Source organism: Diceros bicornis, chromosome 34, assembly GCF_020826845.1.
Source record: "Diceros bicornis minor isolate mBicDic1 chromosome 34, mDicBic1.mat.cur, whole genome shotgun sequence".
Classification (NCBI taxonomy): domain Eukaryota; kingdom Metazoa; phylum Chordata; class Mammalia; order Perissodactyla; family Rhinocerotidae; genus Diceros; species Diceros bicornis.
Genome location: NC_080773.1, coordinates 23668181 through 23687605, shown reverse-complemented (window position 1 = coordinate 23687605; position 19425 = coordinate 23668181). Strand labels below are relative to the sequence as shown.

Genomic DNA, 19425 nt, shown 5'->3' with positions numbered 1-19425 from the left:
AAAGACACGCTGAACTCTGAAGACGTAGGCCATGAAAAGATCAGGTAACACACCTTATTAGTAATCGTTTGTATTGATCACATGGTGAAATGATAGTATTTTAGACATTGAGTTAAATAAAATACATTATTGAAGTTAATAGTATACTTCACTTATTTCTTTTTACTTTAACGTGGCTCCAGAAACTCTAAAATGGTAAATGTGGTTGCCTCGTGTTTCTGAGCGCTGGGTTGAGCTCATCTCCCAGCAGAGCAGTCGGTCCAGACATTCAGCCGCTCCTCCTTCCCTGCTACCATTATCATCTTTATATCAGAATCTTCCCTCAGGATAGTCTGGGAGGGGATCTAGACGCAGAGGGAATGAATGAGTTCAGGGCCACTGAGACGCTGCCACATTCTGTCACCTTGCAGAGATGGAACAGGCCACCGTGGGAGGAGTGAGCTCCCCGTCTCGGGAAGCATCACACCTCGGCCAGGTAGAGGGGAGCCAAAGGGGCGTGATGAGGCAGGGCCGAGCTAGGTGACCTCTTTCCTCCTCTCCTTCCCCCACCTGCCCAGCCTGTTGATGGTTTGCAGGAACAAGGCTTCCTGCCAAATTCAGCTTGGAATCCGCTGTAGTGGTTTCCTACGGGCCGTGCCTGGCCGCCAGGAGAACTTACAGCATATGAAAGGCTGGGGTTAATTCAGTCAAGGCTAGTAAGATCGTGGAGAGTAGGGTAATGTCTGTAAGGTGGGTGGGTTCATTTTACAGCTTAAGCAAGCAGTGCTTTCCCGTGAACAGATTCAGTCTAACTCGCGGCTGGGCAAACTGCAGCGTGCAGGCCAATCCGTCCCCCACGTCCCTTTGCAGATGAGGTGTTGTTGGAGTGCCCACCCACCCATCTCCAGCTGTGTTTGCCCTACAACAGCAGAGTCGTTGTGACGACGACCAAGTAGCCCACAGAGCCGAGAATATTTACCATCTGGTTCTTCATGGGAAAAGGTTGCCGACCCCCAGATTAACATAGAAAATATTCCCAGAGATGTGTATGTTATAAACTTGTGGTCGTCGGCTTCTGTTTGCCTTTATTCAGCCAGTGTTAAAAAAGGAACCCTAGTCGTAATCAAAGAGACCAAGAAAAGACCACTCAAGCTTGAGCAGGTCTGAGGCTCCCCCGTCTTATGCTCCTGAGGCCCCCAGACTGTAAATGGTCTCCAGCCCCATACTTTAAATTCTCAGAATCCGTACGTCGGCGTGGTTCTTCCCTCGTGAGGATTTCTGTATCTGCGTTGAGCCCTGCACACCTCCAGCTTCTCCCGAGGTCAGGCTTATTCTCTGCATCTCCACAGTGACCCCGTCCTCTCTCGCCCCCAGTCCCTGGTACGGGAGCCTCTTTCCCGACGCCGGCAGCTGCTCCGGGAGAATTTCGTGGAGACGGAGGGTGAGTTTGTCTTCGCCACGTCTCTGGACACCCAGGACACGGACCAGATCGCCGAGTTCTTGGAGCAGTCGGTGAAAGGTGAGGGCGCCTGCTTTCTCTCCGCCAAGGTCTGGCTGTCCGCGGTCTGCACTCACCCCGGCCACACCCCGGGCGGTTTGACGGGAATTCTGTGTCTCCTTCAGACTCCTGCGAGGGGCTGATGGTGAAAACCCTGGACGTCGACGCCACCTATGAGATCGCCAAGAGGTCGCACAACTGGCTCAAGGTGACTCCTGCTCCCCAACCCAGCCGCCCTGCTGAGCTCTGGGGCGGGAAGTCTATCCTCCGTGGGCGGCCGATTTCCTGTCTCCTCACTTCACCCTGTGTGAGCTCGGGAGCCCTTTTCTCAGTCCCTCATGCCTCCCATTGCAACCAGACTCAGGTCTTCTCCCGTCCGCAGTCCTTGTCAGTGAATTCAAGGATTAGCCCCGGCTCAGCGCCCCGAATGCGGTGGTGAGAAAGCCAGATGAGATTTCTGTTCTCCCTGAGCTTGGCTTCCACGTCGGGCGAGGCTGACGGGAGGGGAGTCAGCCAGGACATGAACGAGAGAAAGTCTGTGAAGAAAGCAAGTCAACTCAGGGCCCATGAGGTCCTGGCAGTACTCTGGTGATGGGGAAACGCCTCTCCAGAGGCGATGTTTGGGTGGAGACACGGGCAACAGAAAGGGGTCGGCCACGTGAAGATGGGGGCAGAGCATCTGGGCGGGGGAGGAGCAAGTGCAAAGGCCCTGAGGTAGGAACAAGCTCGGTGTGTGCAGGGAGTGAGGCGATCGAGTGTGCAGTGAGGTCAGGGTGGAGAGCAGGTCCCAGTCACACAGCGCATTGGGGGCCATGGTGAAGTAAACTGGATTTTCCTCTCAGGCTTTCAGGAAGCCAGTGGAGGTTTTAGGCAGGAAGTCACATGGTCTGGTTGTCATTTCGCACAGGTCCTCTGGCTGCTCTGTGGGTGGTGGACGGGTGTGGGGGGGTGCTGGGCAGAACCAGAAACAAGTGGGCGGGAGGCTGTCTGGTAAGAGATCCAGAGGCTTGAGTGGAGGGGGAGCAGCAGGGAGGCAGCATGAGGAAGGAGGCAGGAGACGGTCTGGAGGGGAGCTGGCCGGCCTGCTGACGGGGTTTCCCTGTGCATCACTAGTTGTCTGTGGTCTGTCTCCCCTCCTAGACTGTAAGCAGCTGCCAGGGTGCCAACCTTTCCTGTGCTGGGAGATACTCACTGTTGTATCCCCAAGGCTCGGCTCCTGCCTGGCACACAGTCGGCACTTAATTAATGTTTCTGGAGTTAGATAAATGTTCTCTGCCTGAAGGAGTGCGTGCAACATTCTTCTGTACTGAGGGAAAGGGGGAATCCAGGTGACCCCCGAGTTTCCCCGTCTGACCCGTCCGCTCAGGCCCACCTGTTCTTCCCACTTTGGTCGCCTCTTTCCCACTCACTTGTTGAGCCTAGAAGCCCAGTCCATGTCCAGTCTCCTCCCAGTGGCCGTCCTCGGTCTTCTTTATGGGGTTCTGCTCAGGGTCCCCCAGTCCCTCTTCACCCCACTGATTGGTGACCCCAGTAGTGAGGTCCTCACCTCGGTGTCCCCAGCATCTCCTGCCTTCCCTCCTCCCAGCTGAAGAAGGACTACCTCGACGGCGTGGGCGACACCCTGGACCTCGTGGTGATCGGCGCCTACCTGGGCCGGGGGAAGCGGGCCGGCCGCTACGGGGGCTTCCTGCTGGCCTGCTACGACGAGGAGAGTGAGGAGCTGCAGGCCATCTGCAAGGTGCTGGGAGCTGGGGGTGACCGCAGAAGCAGGTGGGAAGTAGATCTGACTCAACCCGGGGAGGGCCTGCACCAAAAGGCTCCCACATCCTTCATGCAAAGCATTATTTTTTTTTTCCAGTTTTTGTTTACTTTTTCTGATCCTGTAAGTAACTCGTGCTTCACATAGAGAAAGGAAGGTTAGATTAGGAAGCTGTGTCAGTTAGGAATTGAGTTCAGCTGCAGATAATGTTAGGTTAAGTGAGAAAAGGATTTATTTTTATCTCACATAATGGGAGGTCTGGAGCATGGCAGACAGCTCTCCGATGTCGTTAGGGACCCAGGCTCCTCTTTCCCCACAGTGGTTTTTGTCATGTGCTTCTGGCCTCATGTTCTTAGTGTGGCTGCAGGAGCTCCAGCCATCATGATCATGCATGCTCCAAGCAGCAGGAGGGAGGAAGGCCAGTGGGCCACCTGAGACAGCCTCAGCCAGTGAACAACTTCTGCTTAAGTTGCAGTGGTCAGAACTTTGCTCCATGGCCCATCCCCATCTACAAGGGAGCTTGGGAAGTGCAGTGGTTTTTGTTTTTGTTTTTAGCTATGCCCATTGTTGATCCAACAAATTTGGGGCGTGTGCCACAGAAACAGAATAAAATATTACCCACAATTCTACTGCCCAGAGGCAAACACTAGTAACGTTTGAGGGAATGTTTTATTTTTATTTTTACAAAGTTGTGATTCTTTTATATGAGTAATTTTGTGTGTTTTACCCTATAAATACTGTATTTTAAATGCTGTCAGATGGATTTAAGCAATACAGTGGTAAGAAATGTCAGAGTGTTTTCACTTGCCACTCGGGACTTTTGTAAACATGACTTGAATGGGTGCAGAGAAGTTCTCACATAGACGTGCCCCAATTTCCCGAACAAGCTCCCTGTAGTCAGGAGGCTACGTTGTTGTCAGCTGTGTTCTTATGACTAAGTCAGCACTGCATAGACACTAACCCACGTAGTCCGGGATAGAAGTGATTTTACAGTTCACACATCTCTGGGCTCCAGTCTGTCACCATTTTACGTTATTTATTTAGAGTAGATTTTTGAAAGAGCTATTGCCAGGACAAAAGGCGAGAAAAATTTTAAGCCTCTCAATACAAAAAGGGCATTCCGGTTGGAATTTTGTATCAGGAGTTTGCGGATGCCCATCTTGCGACGTGTTGCCAGGTGAGGAGTATTTTTTAGCCTTGACTATCTGGTGGGTGGAAGAAAACTCTTGGGTTGAGATTGGAGATGATGCCAGTTGTGAGGCAGGTAGGATGTGGGGGAGCCCTAGGGAGCGACTTCCTGGACCAGGGAGACACGGAGCAGAAGGGCCAGGGGTGCGCAGCGGGGAAAGTTGTTCCCCATCCTGGTCGTCGGCTAGATGCTCACTGGCTGGACGCTCCTGCACTGGCTGGATGCTCAGCACTCCCTGGCCCTGCCTCTGTGGTTTCTCTGGATACTAGTGAGGCCACAGGAGGGTGCTGGCCGCCGGTGTATACAGACTGAGGTCCTTAGGAGCAGGGAGGAGGTGCCGAGCTGCTGACCTCCCTTGTTCTCCGGCAGCTTGGAACTGGCTTCAGCGACGAGGAGCTGGAGGAGCACCACCAGAGCCTCCAGGTGAGCTGTGGCCGCCCGGCCGCGCCTCGGCCCCTCTGCCCCTAACAGCACACTCTGTGCGCAGCTCTCAACCGCCGCCGTCCTGGGGCTCAGGGTGCTGATGGGAGGGCAGTGGGCAGAGAGCTGGCTTTGGAGCCCAGCACATCCAGGTTCAAGTCCCAGCTCTGCCGGCCACTAGCCGGTGACACTGGTTGGGGAGCCTGATCTCCCCGAGCTCAGGGCCTTGCTGCACGGGGCTTGGGGGAGTCACAGGGCAGGGCACTATTGCAGGGTTCCCTGAGTTCATCCCTGGTGCTAGGTGAGCCCCCAGTGGTTGGGAGTGTCTGTCGTCACGGTCACAGGGGTTTTGGGATCTATCTTTCCTGTGTGTTGGTGTCTCTGGGTCTCGTCTCCACCTCTGTCCATTCTTCGGTTCTCTCTCTCCTGGTCTCTGTCTCCACCTCTCTCTCCGTCTCTCTCTGTCTCTCTGCCTCTTTTTATCTCTAATTTCTTGTCTCAGCTCTCAGGGTCTCTATCTTGCATTTCTTCCCTCCTCCCATTTTCCCTCAACCCCCCCAGCTTTTTACTTTAAGGGGTGTCTGTGTCTGTCTAACTCCTCCCCCCATTCCCCCCTCTCCTCACTCCCTAGCCCCCTAACCCCCAGCTTTGACTTTGAGACCCAAGACCTCTCTTCCTCATGCCCACCGCTCCCTGCAGGCCCTGGTGCTACCTACCCCGCGCTCCTACGTCCGGGCGGACGGCGCCGTGGCCCCTGACCACTGGCTGGACCCCAGCACCGTGTGGGAGGTGAAGTGTGCCGACCTGTCCCTCTCCCCCATCTACCCTGCGGCCCGCGGCATGGTGAGTAACTGGAGGACTGCAAGTCCCGGGTGGGAGGAGGGACCGGGGTGGACCCTCCGAAGGAGTTCCAGATGGGAGAGTGGAGTGCAGAGCGGGAGGCGTCTTGGAGCCCACGTCTGCTCTTCCTGGCTAATGGTTACGAAAATTTTAGCTTGCATTTCATTTGGGTGTCAGATAATGGGGCTAAGAGTCTCTTTTTTTTTTTTTTTTAAAGAAATTCCCCAGGAGTAGGAAGAACACAGTGAAATTGTTCCCTTTGCTATCATAATTCATATTAAGCTCTTAAGTAGTTTTTGAAAACAGTTCTTGTAAGTAGAAGCTTAGGGCACTTCTGGCTGAGCTTTTACGACTTCTGCAATTTCTTTCTCAACTGTAATTAATTTTCATGCTACCACGGTTTACAATTCCTTGGCTAACTTTCCTCACTAGTGGTTCTGTTAAGGGATCCATGTGCCCGGGGAAGACACTGCCTGACACCAGCACTGGGACAGCTCTCAGCCTCCTCCTTCAGCAGAACAGCCAGTCTCCCATTAAAAATGTACCTTTCTTTGAGATTTCTGTTGACCCTTCCAGATCTAGCTACCATGCACTTTTCTGACTAGAAGAGGACTTCCATTTCAAGAAGGAACTCATATATATTTTTTTTTTCTGAGAAAGATTCACCTTGAGCTAATATCTGTTGCCAATCTTCCTCTCTTTTTTGTCTTCCACAAAGCCCCAGCACATAGTTGTATATCCTAGTTGTAAGTCCTTCTAGTTCTTCTGTGTGAGCTGCCACCACAGCTTGGCTACTGACAGATGAGTGGTGTGGCTCTGCACCCGGAAAACGAACCCGGGCCACCAAAACGGAGAGCGCTGAGCTTTAACCACGAGGCCATCAGGGCTGGCTCATGGAACTCATATTTTTGATCTGATTTTTTTAAATTTCTCACTCATGCTCCACATTACAAACTCAGGGTCCCCCGGTGACAGGTGATAGGAGCAGCTTTTACCGAGCAGCTGTGTCAAGTGGGCATTGTGCGTGTCACTCATAAACACTCGTTTCATTCTCACAAGACCCTGAGCATCCCCATTTTACGGATGAGGAAATAGAGCCCCAGAGGTTAGGTATCTGGCCCAGGGTCACACGGTGACTGGGAGTTGGGAGCTGGGATTTGGACCCCGCAGTCTGGTTCTAGAATCCGTGCCCTGACTGTGTGCTCTTCTGACTCTCGGCCCTAATAATAATAATGACAACAGGAATAACAGCTACGGCAGCCGGCATTTCTTAAGCGCTTATTTTGCACCAGGTACGGGCCCGAGCACTTTCTTATCTTATTTAATCTGACAGCAAACCATTGCTTAGCCCCATTGTATGGATCAGGAAACTGAGGCCAGAGGTGCAGGAGGGGGGATAGGCTTTGGAGAGGGAATTGCTGCAACTTGCAGACCTCAGGCTAGACCACAAGACAGTTCCATCGTCCCCCTGCCTCCCCCAGCTGGACGGTGTGAAGGGGATCTCCCTTCGCTTCCCTCGGTTTGTTCGCGTCCGGGAAGACAAGAAGCCAGAGGAGGCCACCACCAGCGCCCAGGTGAGGCCCTGGGGAGAGGGCTGGCACACACGGTGGGGGCTTGCCTGGCCGGACCCGCTTCTTGGAGGGGTGGACCTGGCCTGGAAGGGCACGGGAGGGAGTGGGGCAGCCCCGGGCCCCTGACCTCCCCGCCTCTCACCCTGTCTGTTCAGGTGGCCCGTCTGTACTGGAAGCAAAGTCAGATTCAGAACCAGCAAGGCACAGACTTAGACTCCGACCTGGAGGATTTCTACTAGGCTCTGCCCTGCTGGGGCCTGGGGCCGGGACGGCGGTGGAGGGGACCCAGCGTACTGCCTCTTGTTAAGCAAATCTGGTGTTGCTGTCTGGGCAGGTTTGCAAGTCAGGGGTGTGTGTGTGTGTGTGTGTGTGTGAGTGAGGAGATGGTTTAGGCTGGGGTCTGGGGTTCATTTGGTCGTTTTTTTCAATAAATAATTATTGAACATCTCTGTGTCAGGTCTGTGCTCCAAGGGTGCAGCTCTAACAGCTCAGCTTTGGTAGCAGGTAACAGCACACCGGGAACCCTCTAAACCGACGCCTTCCAGTGGAACTTTCCGCAGTGGTGGAAGTGTTCTACATCCATGCTGTGCAATGTCCTGGGGGTGGGTAGAGATGGGGGAACAAATAACTAAATCCCGGTGTGATTATGCCACTGTAAAAATGTTTTGTTTCTCATAGCTGAAAGAGTTCCTAACCGATACAGTTCTACCTTAAAGAACTGGCAAATTCACGTTCATTCATACTTATTAAGTTCAAATAAAATGTTTAGGGCAAAATAATGTTTGATTAGGTGTTAAATATTGTGTATCTGGGAATCTCCATGTCTGTCTGGCTCCGTGTGGAGCCCCATGGTTCCCTTAGGTGTGGACCTGGGTCTCCCTGAGGAAAGCCAGGCCAAGAACACACTCTTCCTCTCCACACCCCTGCAGGGCCCCTGTGAACACACCGCCTGCAAGCATCCATGTCCCCATGTCCCTCTGCCAGGGCTGGGCAGGGATGTCCTCAGTCACCAATGACCCTCATGACAACCCCGCTATCCCCGTTTAACAGATGAGGACACTGAGGCACAAGGATGTGAGTTAACTTCCCCTAGGTCCCCTCTCGAGGAAACCTTATTCCCAGGGGCAGGGAAGTGACGTGGTAAGGTCTGGAGTGAAAAGATCATGCTGATGGCTGGAGTATGCGCACACTGAAGAAATCAGCCTGGAGTTGGGGGGCAGCGGAGACCACCTTGCCCCTGGTGAAATCCTGTTCTTCTAAAAACTGTTGAAACCCATCAAGAGGAGATGGTGCCCAGAGCTGGGCTCTGGGAAAAGTATGCAGCAGGAGAGGTTTGCGGGGGCAATAATTCATAATTACACAGGAGTCGAAATGCATGATTTCGATTTGTCGCATTACTAATGATTGTCATTTTTATCGTTTGATTAAGGTAGTGTCTGCCAGGTTTCGCTACCATCAAGTGACTTTCCTTTGAAATTAATATTTTGTAAGGAGATACTTTGAGCTATGTAAATATTACCAAACTTTCCACTTATCTTTTGACTTATGTCTGTATGGACTCCTGGTTTCCTATGTTCTCCTATATAATTTGTTATTATTTGTTTTGATTTTCAAGTTGCCCCTGCTATGGCGTGAGGAGCTTCTTCACGCTGATCCCTGTTCTTCTGACCTGTCCCCATAACTCTTTGAGCACAGTCTTGCTTTACCGCACAAGATGGGTTAGGCCCCCCTTCTACTTGTCCTGCTCCAGACGTGCATTCAGCCCTTTCTCCTAGGAGTCTTCGTTCCTTTTAGTGGAGAGTGGTATTTAGAAGCCAAGATCTGGATGCTAGAGGTGCTCACTAATATCAGGGCATCACTGCTTCTGGGTCGTCTTCGAGAGCTGGAGAATATATGCTCATGTCCCCAGACGGTGACGTGTTTATTTGTATATCCCTCTCTGTACAGCGAAACCCACGAGCACATACCGCTGCCTCCAGTTCCAACCCAACACCACAGGACTCATTCTACTTGCCCCTTCTGTATTCGTAACTCCCTTTTCCAACAACGGTGAGAAACCTGATTCCCATTACCCTTAATATAATCCCCGTGTGTAACCAGTCTCGCTTCTCCATTGCCATCCCAGCCCTGTGGGGACGCCTTCCTCGCCCTGATCTGGCGTTGACATCTGCACCGGGCTCTCTCCACGAGTGCGCACACTCAGCACAAACCCCCAGTCTAAGCGATGCAATTCCTGCGCGTAGATACACCCTCTCCACCCGGCTCATGCTCCAACCTTCCACACCAGGCTGCTCTGTCACGAGTCATCCTCACCTCCCCAGGCCCCAGCGCTCTGGGCCGTGCTGCCCCTCTGTGGGGACTCCCCTCACTCCACCACCCTGTTTGGACTCTGGCTCCCTACACTGATGGCCCCTAGTCCCCTCCCATCCAGTGCAGACAGCCACATTGTCTCCCTGGGCTCTGACACCATCACGACTTTCCACCCTCCCTGACCCCCACGCCAACGTGGGCGCCCACCTTGCTCCTTGCCCCTGAGTTACCCAGGAAGAAAGGAACAGATGAGCAGAGGAAAAGCAAACCCCACCCTCTTCATCACTGTGCGCACCTACTTCCTGAAGTTGGCCTGTCGTGCAATTCTTGCATCCTGCTCGTTGACACACATTCCTGACCTACTGGAAAGCTCCTTGAGGCCAGGGGCCGTGCCCTCCCCGTCTTCACGTGCCCAAGGGCCAGCAGAGGCCAGGCTTAGAGTGAGCACTCAACACGCTTGTTGGAACATTGAATGAACGGATGCCCTCTGCTCTAATCCTCATTTTGGAGACTATCTTTCCAATTTTATTCTGGGGATAAAAGGTCAGAGCCTGGGACTGGCTCCCCCTCCCGTCTCACTGGAGCCAGATGGGGAGGCAGGAACAGCTCTGATCCCTCCCAACCCAAGTAGAGATTTCTGACCCAGCTGTCACAGCTCTAAGACACAGGGACCGAGGGTGAGGCCAAGAGAGGCAGGAAGAGTTGGCAAAGGCACGATAGAGAAGATAAGGAGGCTGAGGCACCGGGCAGGACGGGAAGGAGGGGGAGCCGTCTTGAGGTCTGTGCCCGGTGAGCCCTGCCCTGCCCCCTCCATGCAGCTTCCCATGGGCCCCGCCTGCATCTTCTTGAGAAAAGGCATCGCCGAGAAACACCGGGTGAGGTGGGGGACACTGGGGAGGGACAGCGGGCAGGGCAAAGGGAGCTGGAACGTGGGGAAAAGAGGGGGCATGCTGGGTGCAATGGACTGAGGAGGGTGGGGGGAGCATGAACTGAGAGGGCAGAATTCCAGAGAGCGGGCGGGGACATGTGGGTCACTGAAATGGCTGAGGGTGGAATCAGACGTCAGGGGCAAAAGTGGGGAGATGAAGGAGGAGAAAATAAATAAGAGGGGACCCGGGATGACGTCATTATTGATGGCATCATCGTTCTTTTCTATGGACACCCATAGTGATGACGAGGATGATGAGGATGGTGACAATAGCTGCCACTTACCAAGTCATTGCTGTGTGCTCAGCCTTGTGCAAAGGGCTTTGCTTTCCTGATGTCATTTATTCCTCAGAACGACTTGTGTATGTCCATTTTACAGATGAGGAAACTGAGGCTCTGAGTCATGAAGTCCTTTGCTGTAAGCTTATACAATTAGTAAGAGGCAGGGCAGGTCTGTTATATTGCAATGAAATGCTTTTAATTGTTAGGGTTTAAGATGACCAAAAAAAAAAAAAAAAGGGATTTGGGGAGAAAGTGAATATAAGAAAGAGAAGCTGGGGGAAAGGCTCCAAGGATAAAGAGAAATAAAGGGGTAAAAGAGACCGGCGGTTGGTGGAATTGCCCAGGTGGTGTGCCAGGTGTCCCAGCCTGACCATTCAGGTGTGTCCAGGAGTGGGTGGCGACAACAATGACTGGAAGTTCTTAGAGGTTTTGGGAATTGGTCATGCGGGCAGCGATCATCTGCCTGGATGCCACTGAGCACTGGTCCCACGTGAAGGGATTCTACCCTTGGGAGAAAGGATGGAGGTGAGTGGAGAAAGAATCAATGGAGTGCGGTGGGAAAAATTCTGACCTGGGAGTCAGGAGCCCTGAATTCGTATCCCGGTGCTGCACCTGACTGGCTGCACGATCTCGAGGGGGTGATTTAATGTCTTCCTTGGGCAGAGATCTGCCACTTAAGAGCTGTGTGACCCCAGGCAGATTCCTTAACCTCTCTGTCCCTCAGCATCCTCTTAAATAACATGGGAGTGATATTTGGCTCTACCTCATGGAACGGTTTTGAGGTTGCAATGAAATGATTGTGGAAGCTGCCTGGCACAGAGTCGGCACTCTGAACTCGTTAGCTGGGCTTCTGAGTCTCGCTTTCTTCCTCTGGAGAGGGAGGGGATTGGCTTCCGTGGCCTCTAAGATCCCTTTTGGCACAATGGGATGGATGTCTTTTTGGGAAAGGCAGAAGGAGAGACATCATGATTCAAGGATGGGAGAGAGGAAGTGAGAAGGAGTGGGGAAGAGGGCGGGAAGAACATAGCTGTGGAATGGGCATCAGGGGACGGGAGGAGGAAGATGAGAGGGGTAGAGAGGAGCAAGAATGGGAAGAGAAATAGGGAAAGGTGAGGAGTGGCTTGGGAGAGTGCGGGGATATGTCTGAAGAAGTGGATGATGGATCCCTGACCCTCCCTCCAAATTCCCTCTCCCCTGCATTCCTTTCCAGGAAAGACCCCTGGGACAGGACGAGATTGAAGGTAACACCCCTCTCCCAAATGCCCGCACATTGCCGTTCACCCCACTTCCCTGCTGTCTGTCTCTTTGTGCCTTTCAGTGTAAATCCCTTTGCGTGAAAAATTTACGTCCCTCTCTCTTTCCACTCAACTGTAATTTTGTGAACTCTTTCTCATGGCAGTTGAAATACCTCCCCAAGTATTTAGAAGGTACACCCATCCCCAAGTGTCTCAGAGACCCAGGAGTGACACATGAGTTTTAAGATGAATCAAAAATTGTCGTTTATTCTTTTCGTACTTTTGAAGTTTCCCATAATGTCCCCACAAATTTGAAGGACTTCAGGGCTATCGTTTAGCAGTCTCGGGCATCATTCCTCTCACTAACACATTTCATACATCACTGCTTTTTGAAATTTTGGTTTTTTAAAATGTATTCTTTGAAGAGTCTCTGGTTGGTGCCTCATTGATGGTTTCGAGGGATGCCACTCTTCCCCACTGACTGTTTCAAGTTTCCCCAAAGGTCTTTTTTCTGAACTTTCAGAGCTCCGGGAAGCATTTCTTGAGTTCGACAAGGATCGAGACGGGTTCATCTCTTGTAAGGATTTGGGGAATCTCATGAGGACGATGGGTTACATGCCCACGGAGATGGAACTGACTGAGCTGGGCCAGCAAATCCGCATGAACTGTGAGGGCTGGGGGCGGGAGGAATGACTGGGTTGAGGGGACAGCTAAGGGTGGAATGGGGAAGGATATGGAGGCTGAGAATAGAGTTGGAGATAGGGAGGAGGGCAAGAGGGGGTAGAAGTCTGGAAGGAAACAGTTCAGACTGTACTTAGGAAGTCACATTTGAAGTAGTTAAAAGGGTAACTTTTAGAGAGAGATCTGGATTCAGGTCCCTGACCTATTATTTACTAATTGTGGTCATTTTGAAAAGTAGGGTTAACCCCTACTCTTGAGTCTCAGTTCCCCCATCTGTCCAGTGAAGTTGATATCACTCCTTATCTAGTGGATTGTGAGAAAGAAGGGATAAAGATGCTAATGGAGGTAAAGGCATAGCCTCCAGTGAATGCCTATTAAATGTAGGTTATTACTATCACTGCTGAGATTCATTTGTGGAGCGCAGGATTGGAACTGTATTTGATGCTGGAAACAAACTTGGAGCTGATATTGATGAATAGCATTGCAAAAAGGATAGGTTTTTGGATGGTGACCAGAGATGATTTTGAGATGGAAGCTGGGATTAAGTTGCTATTAGGTTTGCTTCTGATCATGTTACTGAGTAAACCAGGTTGAATTCAAGGACATGATAGTATTCATATCCAGAAGAGATTTGGTGCTCATTTAATTCATACTCTCCCTTTGACAGATCTACAGATGAGGGAACATAGACCTGAGCCAATTAAGAGATTTGCTCTGAGTCACATGAACAGTTAGTTACTCCCACCATACCACACTCCGTCCACCCCTGTTCAGATTAGCGGGACCCTAGGGCTTGAGTTGGCTTAGAGAAAAAGTTCTTAGAAGGCAGATAGATTGGAGCAGATCTATTTCTTGAACAGACTTGAAGGGGAAAGTGGGGTAATGGAGGGTTGGGCACGTGGAACCTCACTAGACCTGAATCTTCTGTCCTCAGTGGGTGGCCGTGTAGACTTTGATGACTTTGTGGAGCTGATGACCCCCAAACTACTTGCAGAAACGGCTGGGATGATCGGCGTCCAGGAGATGCGAGATGCCTTCAAGGAAGTGAGTTAACAGTTTCATAATATTGGAGATGGTTGAAGGACACTGCAGAGGTCTTTGATTACTCTTTAACCATGGACAGAACCCACTCAAACCAATTATTTTCTGACTATGGTGGGATTTGTAGGAGAGGAAAATAACATATTCCAAGCACTTGCAATGGACAAGGCCCTCTGCATATTTTATCTAATTTAATCCTCACAAATAACATTAGGAGGAAGTAGTCATTTATCCCAATCATACGTATGAGGAAACTGAGGTTCATGGAAATTACAAATCTTATCCAAGATCCTGCAATCTCCAAAACACACATTAGGACCTCTACTCTTCATGCCTGTCATAGGAAGAAGGAATCCAAGAATTTGAGATCCCAGAAAGGAACTCAAAGAGATCATCTGGTTTGACCCACTTGTAGAGATGCTTAACGATGAGAACGAGGCAAGGAAAAGGCTTGCTGAAATTCACTTATATCTCCTGATAAAATGCTTTCCTCACTCAGAGAGCTTTTAACTATGTGAGAGAAAAATAAAGAATAAGATAGTGTCTGGAAGGAAAGACTTTGGAGCCAGGCAAACAGGGGTCCAAATCTCCAGCTACTAGCTGTGTGAAATTCTCTCCCAGTTTCATATAAAAATCTAGAGCTGCATCATCCAGTGGAACTTTCTGTGATTACGAAAATGCTCCATCCAAGATGGTAGCCACTGGCCACTTATGGCTATTGAGCCCTTGCAATATGGCGAGTGTGACCGAGGAACCAAATTTGTAATTTTATCTAATTTTGATTAATTTCAATTCAATTATTTAATTTCTATTTGTATTCAATTGAACAGAAATTCAATTCATTTAAATTACGAATATGCCGTTCAATTATTGGAAAACATTCATTTGGAAAGACTTGAGTATGTGAAACTAACTTTTCAACTATAAATTTTATGAAACCTAAACACAAATCAAGTATTTCTGATGAAATTTAGTGTCTGAATTGAGAAGAGCTATGAGATATACCTGGGATAAAGATTTAGTACCCTTAATGTAGGTTTCCATATATGCTGAGCATGTTAACAAACCATGTTAAGTACATACCAAGTAAGGACTTAGTATGGCAGTATGCTAAGTCTCATGAAATCCAGTGTGCTTGAAAAGAATGCAACATAGCTCATTCATAATTTTTAAGTTGATGACACGCCGAAATGATAATATTTTGGAAATATTGGGTTAAATAAAATCAGTTATTAAAAATTTAATTTCACTTGTTCCTTTTAACTTTTTCTTTTAATGGGGCTACTTGAAAATTTAACATCCACCATGAGGCTCGCACTATATTTCTTTTGGACTGTGCGGGTCCGGGGGAATCCCATTCCAGGCTGAGGAAGCAGCAGGTACAAACACTGGAAGGCAGGAAGGTGTATCTGAGGAAGAGCAAGAAGCCTGGAGTTTCGTGGAGTGGTCCGAGCTGGAGAGAGAGGGGCATGAAATAAACAAGGTCTCAGAGTCGCCAAAGGCAGAGCCCAGTCACATAGGAGTTTGTGTGTCATGGAGCGGTGTGGGGATTTCATTCTGGGCGGGATAGGAAGCCACTGGAGGACTTTAGGCAAGGGAGTGACGAGATCTGATTTATGTTTTAAATGAACATGAAGGTGAGGTCCTGATGTGTGGACAACAGACCATATGGGATCAGGAGGGAACCAGAAGACCAATCAGGGGGTGGTGACCAAAATCTAGGCAAGAGGTAATTGTGGTTTGCGCAAGGTTAGCATCAGTGTAGCTAGAGAAGGACACTTGGCTCCCCGATATGTTTTGGAGATAGAACGTACGAGACTTTCTGGTAGACTGGTTAAGGGTGTGCAGGGTAGAGGTTTGGAGATAGTTCATTGATTCAACAAATATTTATCCAGTGCCTACATGTGGGAGGCACTTTTTTGGGACTGAGCACGGAGCAGTGAACAAGAGGGTCAGAATTCCCAGTCTCCAAGGAGCTGACATTCTAGCGGATAGTGTGCAAAAGCTCTTAGCTTAGTTCTTGACTCACAGTAAGTGATCAATAAACACTGCTATCATTATTATTATTGTCATCATCATTGTTGTTGCCAATATCATCCCTTTCTGCTCCTATTCAGTTTGACGCCAACGGCGACGGGGAGATCACCCTGGGGGAGCTGCAGCAGGCCCTGCAGAGACTTCTGGGAGAGAAGCTCACCCCCCGGGAGATCTCCGAGGTTGTCCAGGAAGCCGATGTTAATGGAGATGGCACCGTCGACTTTGAAGGTGACATGTATAGGCGCGGGCCCTGTGGGAATCCACCTCCAACTGCCCCCTGTGAATTTCTAAGTCAGCCATTTCTTCTCACTCTTCCCTTAGTTTGAGGTTGGGGGCAGAGTGGCAGATTTTGGAAATGTTTTTTCTATCCCTCTCTGCCCATGTCATTTCAAAGAGCTCAATGTCTCTCACCTCTCTTTCTTGTTGCACCTGGCTCCCCCCGGGAACACCTCATCCAGTAGCCAGTAGACAGGACTCACTTCTACCTCTCCCATCCCTTCCTTGTTCACTGGGCATCTTTGTCATAGGAACAAAATGTCCCATCAGAAGGACAGTGGGCTGGTTAGCAGCTGGCCTCTGGGGTCACATTCAAGGAGTTCAAATTCAGAATCATCTCTTAAAAGCTATGTGGGCTTATCCTAGTTACTTACTCACTTTAAGTGTTAGTTTTCACATCTGCAAAATGGGGGTAATGATGACGCCTTTCTCCCAAAGCTTTAGAGAAAACTAAAAGAAACCATGTACTAATCACCCCCTGCCCCTGTCATTGCTCATGTCAGTCTTCCCGTCTGAAACACCCTTTCCTCTTCGGCTGGCTAACTCTTAGTTATGCTTCTGGAAGGTGCCCCCGGCCTCTCTTGCTAGGCTCTGCTTCCCTCCTCTGTGCACTCATAACACACATGTGTGGCTCTGAGGGAATACTGGTCCATGACATCACAATAGCTTGTGATAGTTCATTACCTGTTTCCTTCTGAGGCCGTGGACTAAGCCTCTCATCACCATATCCCCGATTCCTAGGGCAGAGCTCAGCACGTGTGTATTGAGTAATCAGATAAATGAAAAAGACCAGAGTCCTGTGAGGATGGGAGTGGAGATCATTTTTGTGGGAGCCATAAATAGGGCACATCAAATGTGACGCTCTCTGGTTCAAAAATCACAGCATCTAACTGCCGCCTAGAGACAAAAGTCCAAAATTCTCAGTCTGACATCCAAGTGCGTCCAGGAACCAACCCCACGTCCCCACCCCCCGCCCCCAATCCAGCCATATCGTCTATAATCTCTCTTTGGATTTTTATGCTCTGGTGCACACTTGGTACCTGCTCTGTGTCTCCAACTTCTGTTCCTTTCTCCCTGATATTCCGTCTGCTTATCACACCTTCCCCATGTCATCAATGCCTTCCTAAATCTCATCCATCCCTCGGGAATTGACGCCAATGCAACCTCTGCTAAGAGGCTTCCCTTCATCCTTCGCTGGGTGCGTTACTCCCAGGTCTGAAGTCTTATGGAAGTTTTTCTGTTCCCCTCCAAAGGAAGTTATCCTTGTAGACCTGTCTGTGTGGAGTTGTGTTTGTCTCCTAGTCTGTGAAATCCTGGGGGGGCAGTGAGAGATCTTTGCTAAACCATCTCTGCTGGGGTTTAGTAACTGGATAAATGAAAAAACCATCTTTACTGGATTCCCAGTATGGAAACTTGGTAGATGTTTGTTGCATGGCTGCAACTTAGCAAATGTTTGCCGGATGTAGCCAGGCTCGGGTGTACAATGGGCATCAGTGACTATCTGGAAGAGGTAGGAGACAGGTCTTTGGGGAGACACATCCTCAGGCCAAGCACAGGCAAGGGAAGGACAGATTGACCTCAAGACTTGGGTAGGGCCAGTAAGTTCATCTGGCAGTGAGTCAAAGCAAAGTCAGGTACAACCTGTGTGCGTTCCAGGATTCACCACTTACCATCCGCGTGACCTCACGTCAACCTCGCTGGCCTCAGTTTGCTTATCTGTAAAATGGTATTTACCCCTCTGGGATTGGTTGGTAATGTGAAATAAGATACTCATAGTTGCTGTTTAGTTAACACTGTGTCTTAGAAGCGTTATACTGTTTAACCATCTTAAAAACCATATACGGGGGCCGGCCCCGTGGCTTAGCGGTTAAGTGCGTGCGCTCTGCTGCTGGCAGCTTGGGTTCGGATCCCGGGTGCACACCAACGCAGCGCTTCTCTGGCCATGCTGAGACCACGTCCCACGTACAGCAACTAGAAGGATGTGCAGCTATGACATACAACTGTCTACTGGGGCTTTGGGGGAATAAATAAATAAATAAAATTAAAAAACAAAGCAAAAAAAAAAAAAACCATATACGGTAAGTAGCCATCCTCTGATTCCCATTTTGTAGACGAAGAAATCGGGGCATAGAGGGCTCAAGTAGTTTCCCAGAGATCACCAGCAGTTCCCGACATGAAGTAAGGGCTCAAAAAAAAGGTCAGCTGCTCTTACAAATAGGTACCTCACCGGGGACTTTTCTTTGCAGAGTTTGTGAAGATGATGTCTCGCTGAGGAGCTTCTGGAAACCTCCGTCACTCTCCACCTGGTCAACATACATCCAGCACTTCTGGAGGACCAAATCCCCAGAGCCCCTTAAAGGAGAGAGGGTGGGGGGTGGTGTGGAGACCGGCCTTGCAGTGCTATGGGTTGAGGTTAGACTGAAAGTAAGAGCTTTGCCCAGATTGGGGGGGGGGTACATTTCTAGAACTGGATTAAGAAGAAAGTCTATGTATGGAAATGTGAAAGGCACCAGGGTCCAGTTGCCGCTCCAAAAATTCCAAAGGTTAATGACATCTTTTGGCTTCATGTCATCCTGAATCCCTCTGACCTGCCAGAGTCTCTTGCCCAACTTTCTTTCACCTTTTCTGCTGTCAGACTGTCAAAAAGTTCAGCACATAGTCTACCCTTCAACCTTCCTACTTCAACTGCTTCAAATCCACTCAGTTTCTTTCTCTTGGTGACAAGGAAAAGGATGCCAACCACGGGGCTAGAAACAGGGTTCTTGACAAGGCTGGGAGTGGAAATGGTTGATGAAAGAGACATCAGATGGGCTTATCCGCTTTTCTTGATTTCCTGGAAGCAGAGTGTTTTTTCCCTCTGGCCTCCTACTTCCTTCTCCTTGTGTGAGATACTCAGAGCACTGAATTAAATCACAAATCTGGATTATCAAGGTTTAGGGCTAGCTGATCCCCAGGGAATTAATCCCCTGAAAAATGTCATCATGCAGAGAGACAGAGGACAGGATGTTTCAAATCCTCAGCTCAGCCGGTTGCCGCGGAGCCGTTCCCGGATGCCCGCTGCCTCTGCGTGGGTCTGCCCTGGGCTGCTCAGGGAGATTCCCTCTGTTCGATGGGAAGTCGATTCCGTCCCTCACATCCTGACACTGACCTGTGCTGTGAAACTGCAAAGATACATTCCTCCTCACCCCTCCTGCGACCAGGACAGTTCGGTCATGCAAAGGTCCTCAAAATAAAGAATTCGTTCCATGCCTTCCTCCAGTTTTTTTCACTTTTGAAGTTCATCGAGAAGATGTATAGAATGGGTCATCTGATTCAGTAACTTTGTTTCATAAAATTAAATTCTAAATTTAAAAATGTGGGACCGGAATAATGTATTTCCT

The 19425-nt window shown here is 49.9% G+C and overlaps 2 protein-coding genes across 3 annotated transcripts in view; both read left to right on the top strand.

The window, feature by feature from the left end:
- The window catches only part of LIG1 (DNA ligase 1), a 48447-nt gene extending 40806 nt beyond the window's left edge, over positions 1-7641 (top strand). For both annotated transcript variants that reach the window (XM_058529723.1, XM_058529724.1), the window contains exons 22-28: positions 1354-1498; positions 1603-1685; positions 3063-3215; positions 4795-4848; positions 5545-5688; positions 7167-7259; positions 7412-7641. In XM_058529723.1, the coding sequence (XP_058385706.1) occupies positions 1354-1498; positions 1603-1685; positions 3063-3215; positions 4795-4848; positions 5545-5688; positions 7167-7259; positions 7412-7495 (756 nt within the window). In that variant the 3' untranslated portion in view covers positions 7496-7641. The remainder of the gene's footprint in view (positions 1-1353; positions 1499-1602; positions 1686-3062; positions 3216-4794; positions 4849-5544; positions 5689-7166; positions 7260-7411) is intronic.
- A 477-nt stretch (positions 7642-8118) lies between these two features.
- Positions 8119-18478, top strand: CABP5 (calcium binding protein 5). Its single transcript, XM_058529725.1, has 6 exons — positions 8119-10441; positions 11986-12016; positions 12534-12677; positions 13626-13735; positions 15850-15997; positions 18292-18478. Exons 1-6 carry the CDS (start codon positions 10379-10381, stop codon positions 18315-18317), a joined length of 522 nt encoding a protein of 173 aa, XP_058385708.1. The 5' UTR covers positions 8119-10378; the 3' UTR covers positions 18318-18478.
- The last annotated feature ends 947 nt before the right edge of the window (positions 18479-19425 follow it).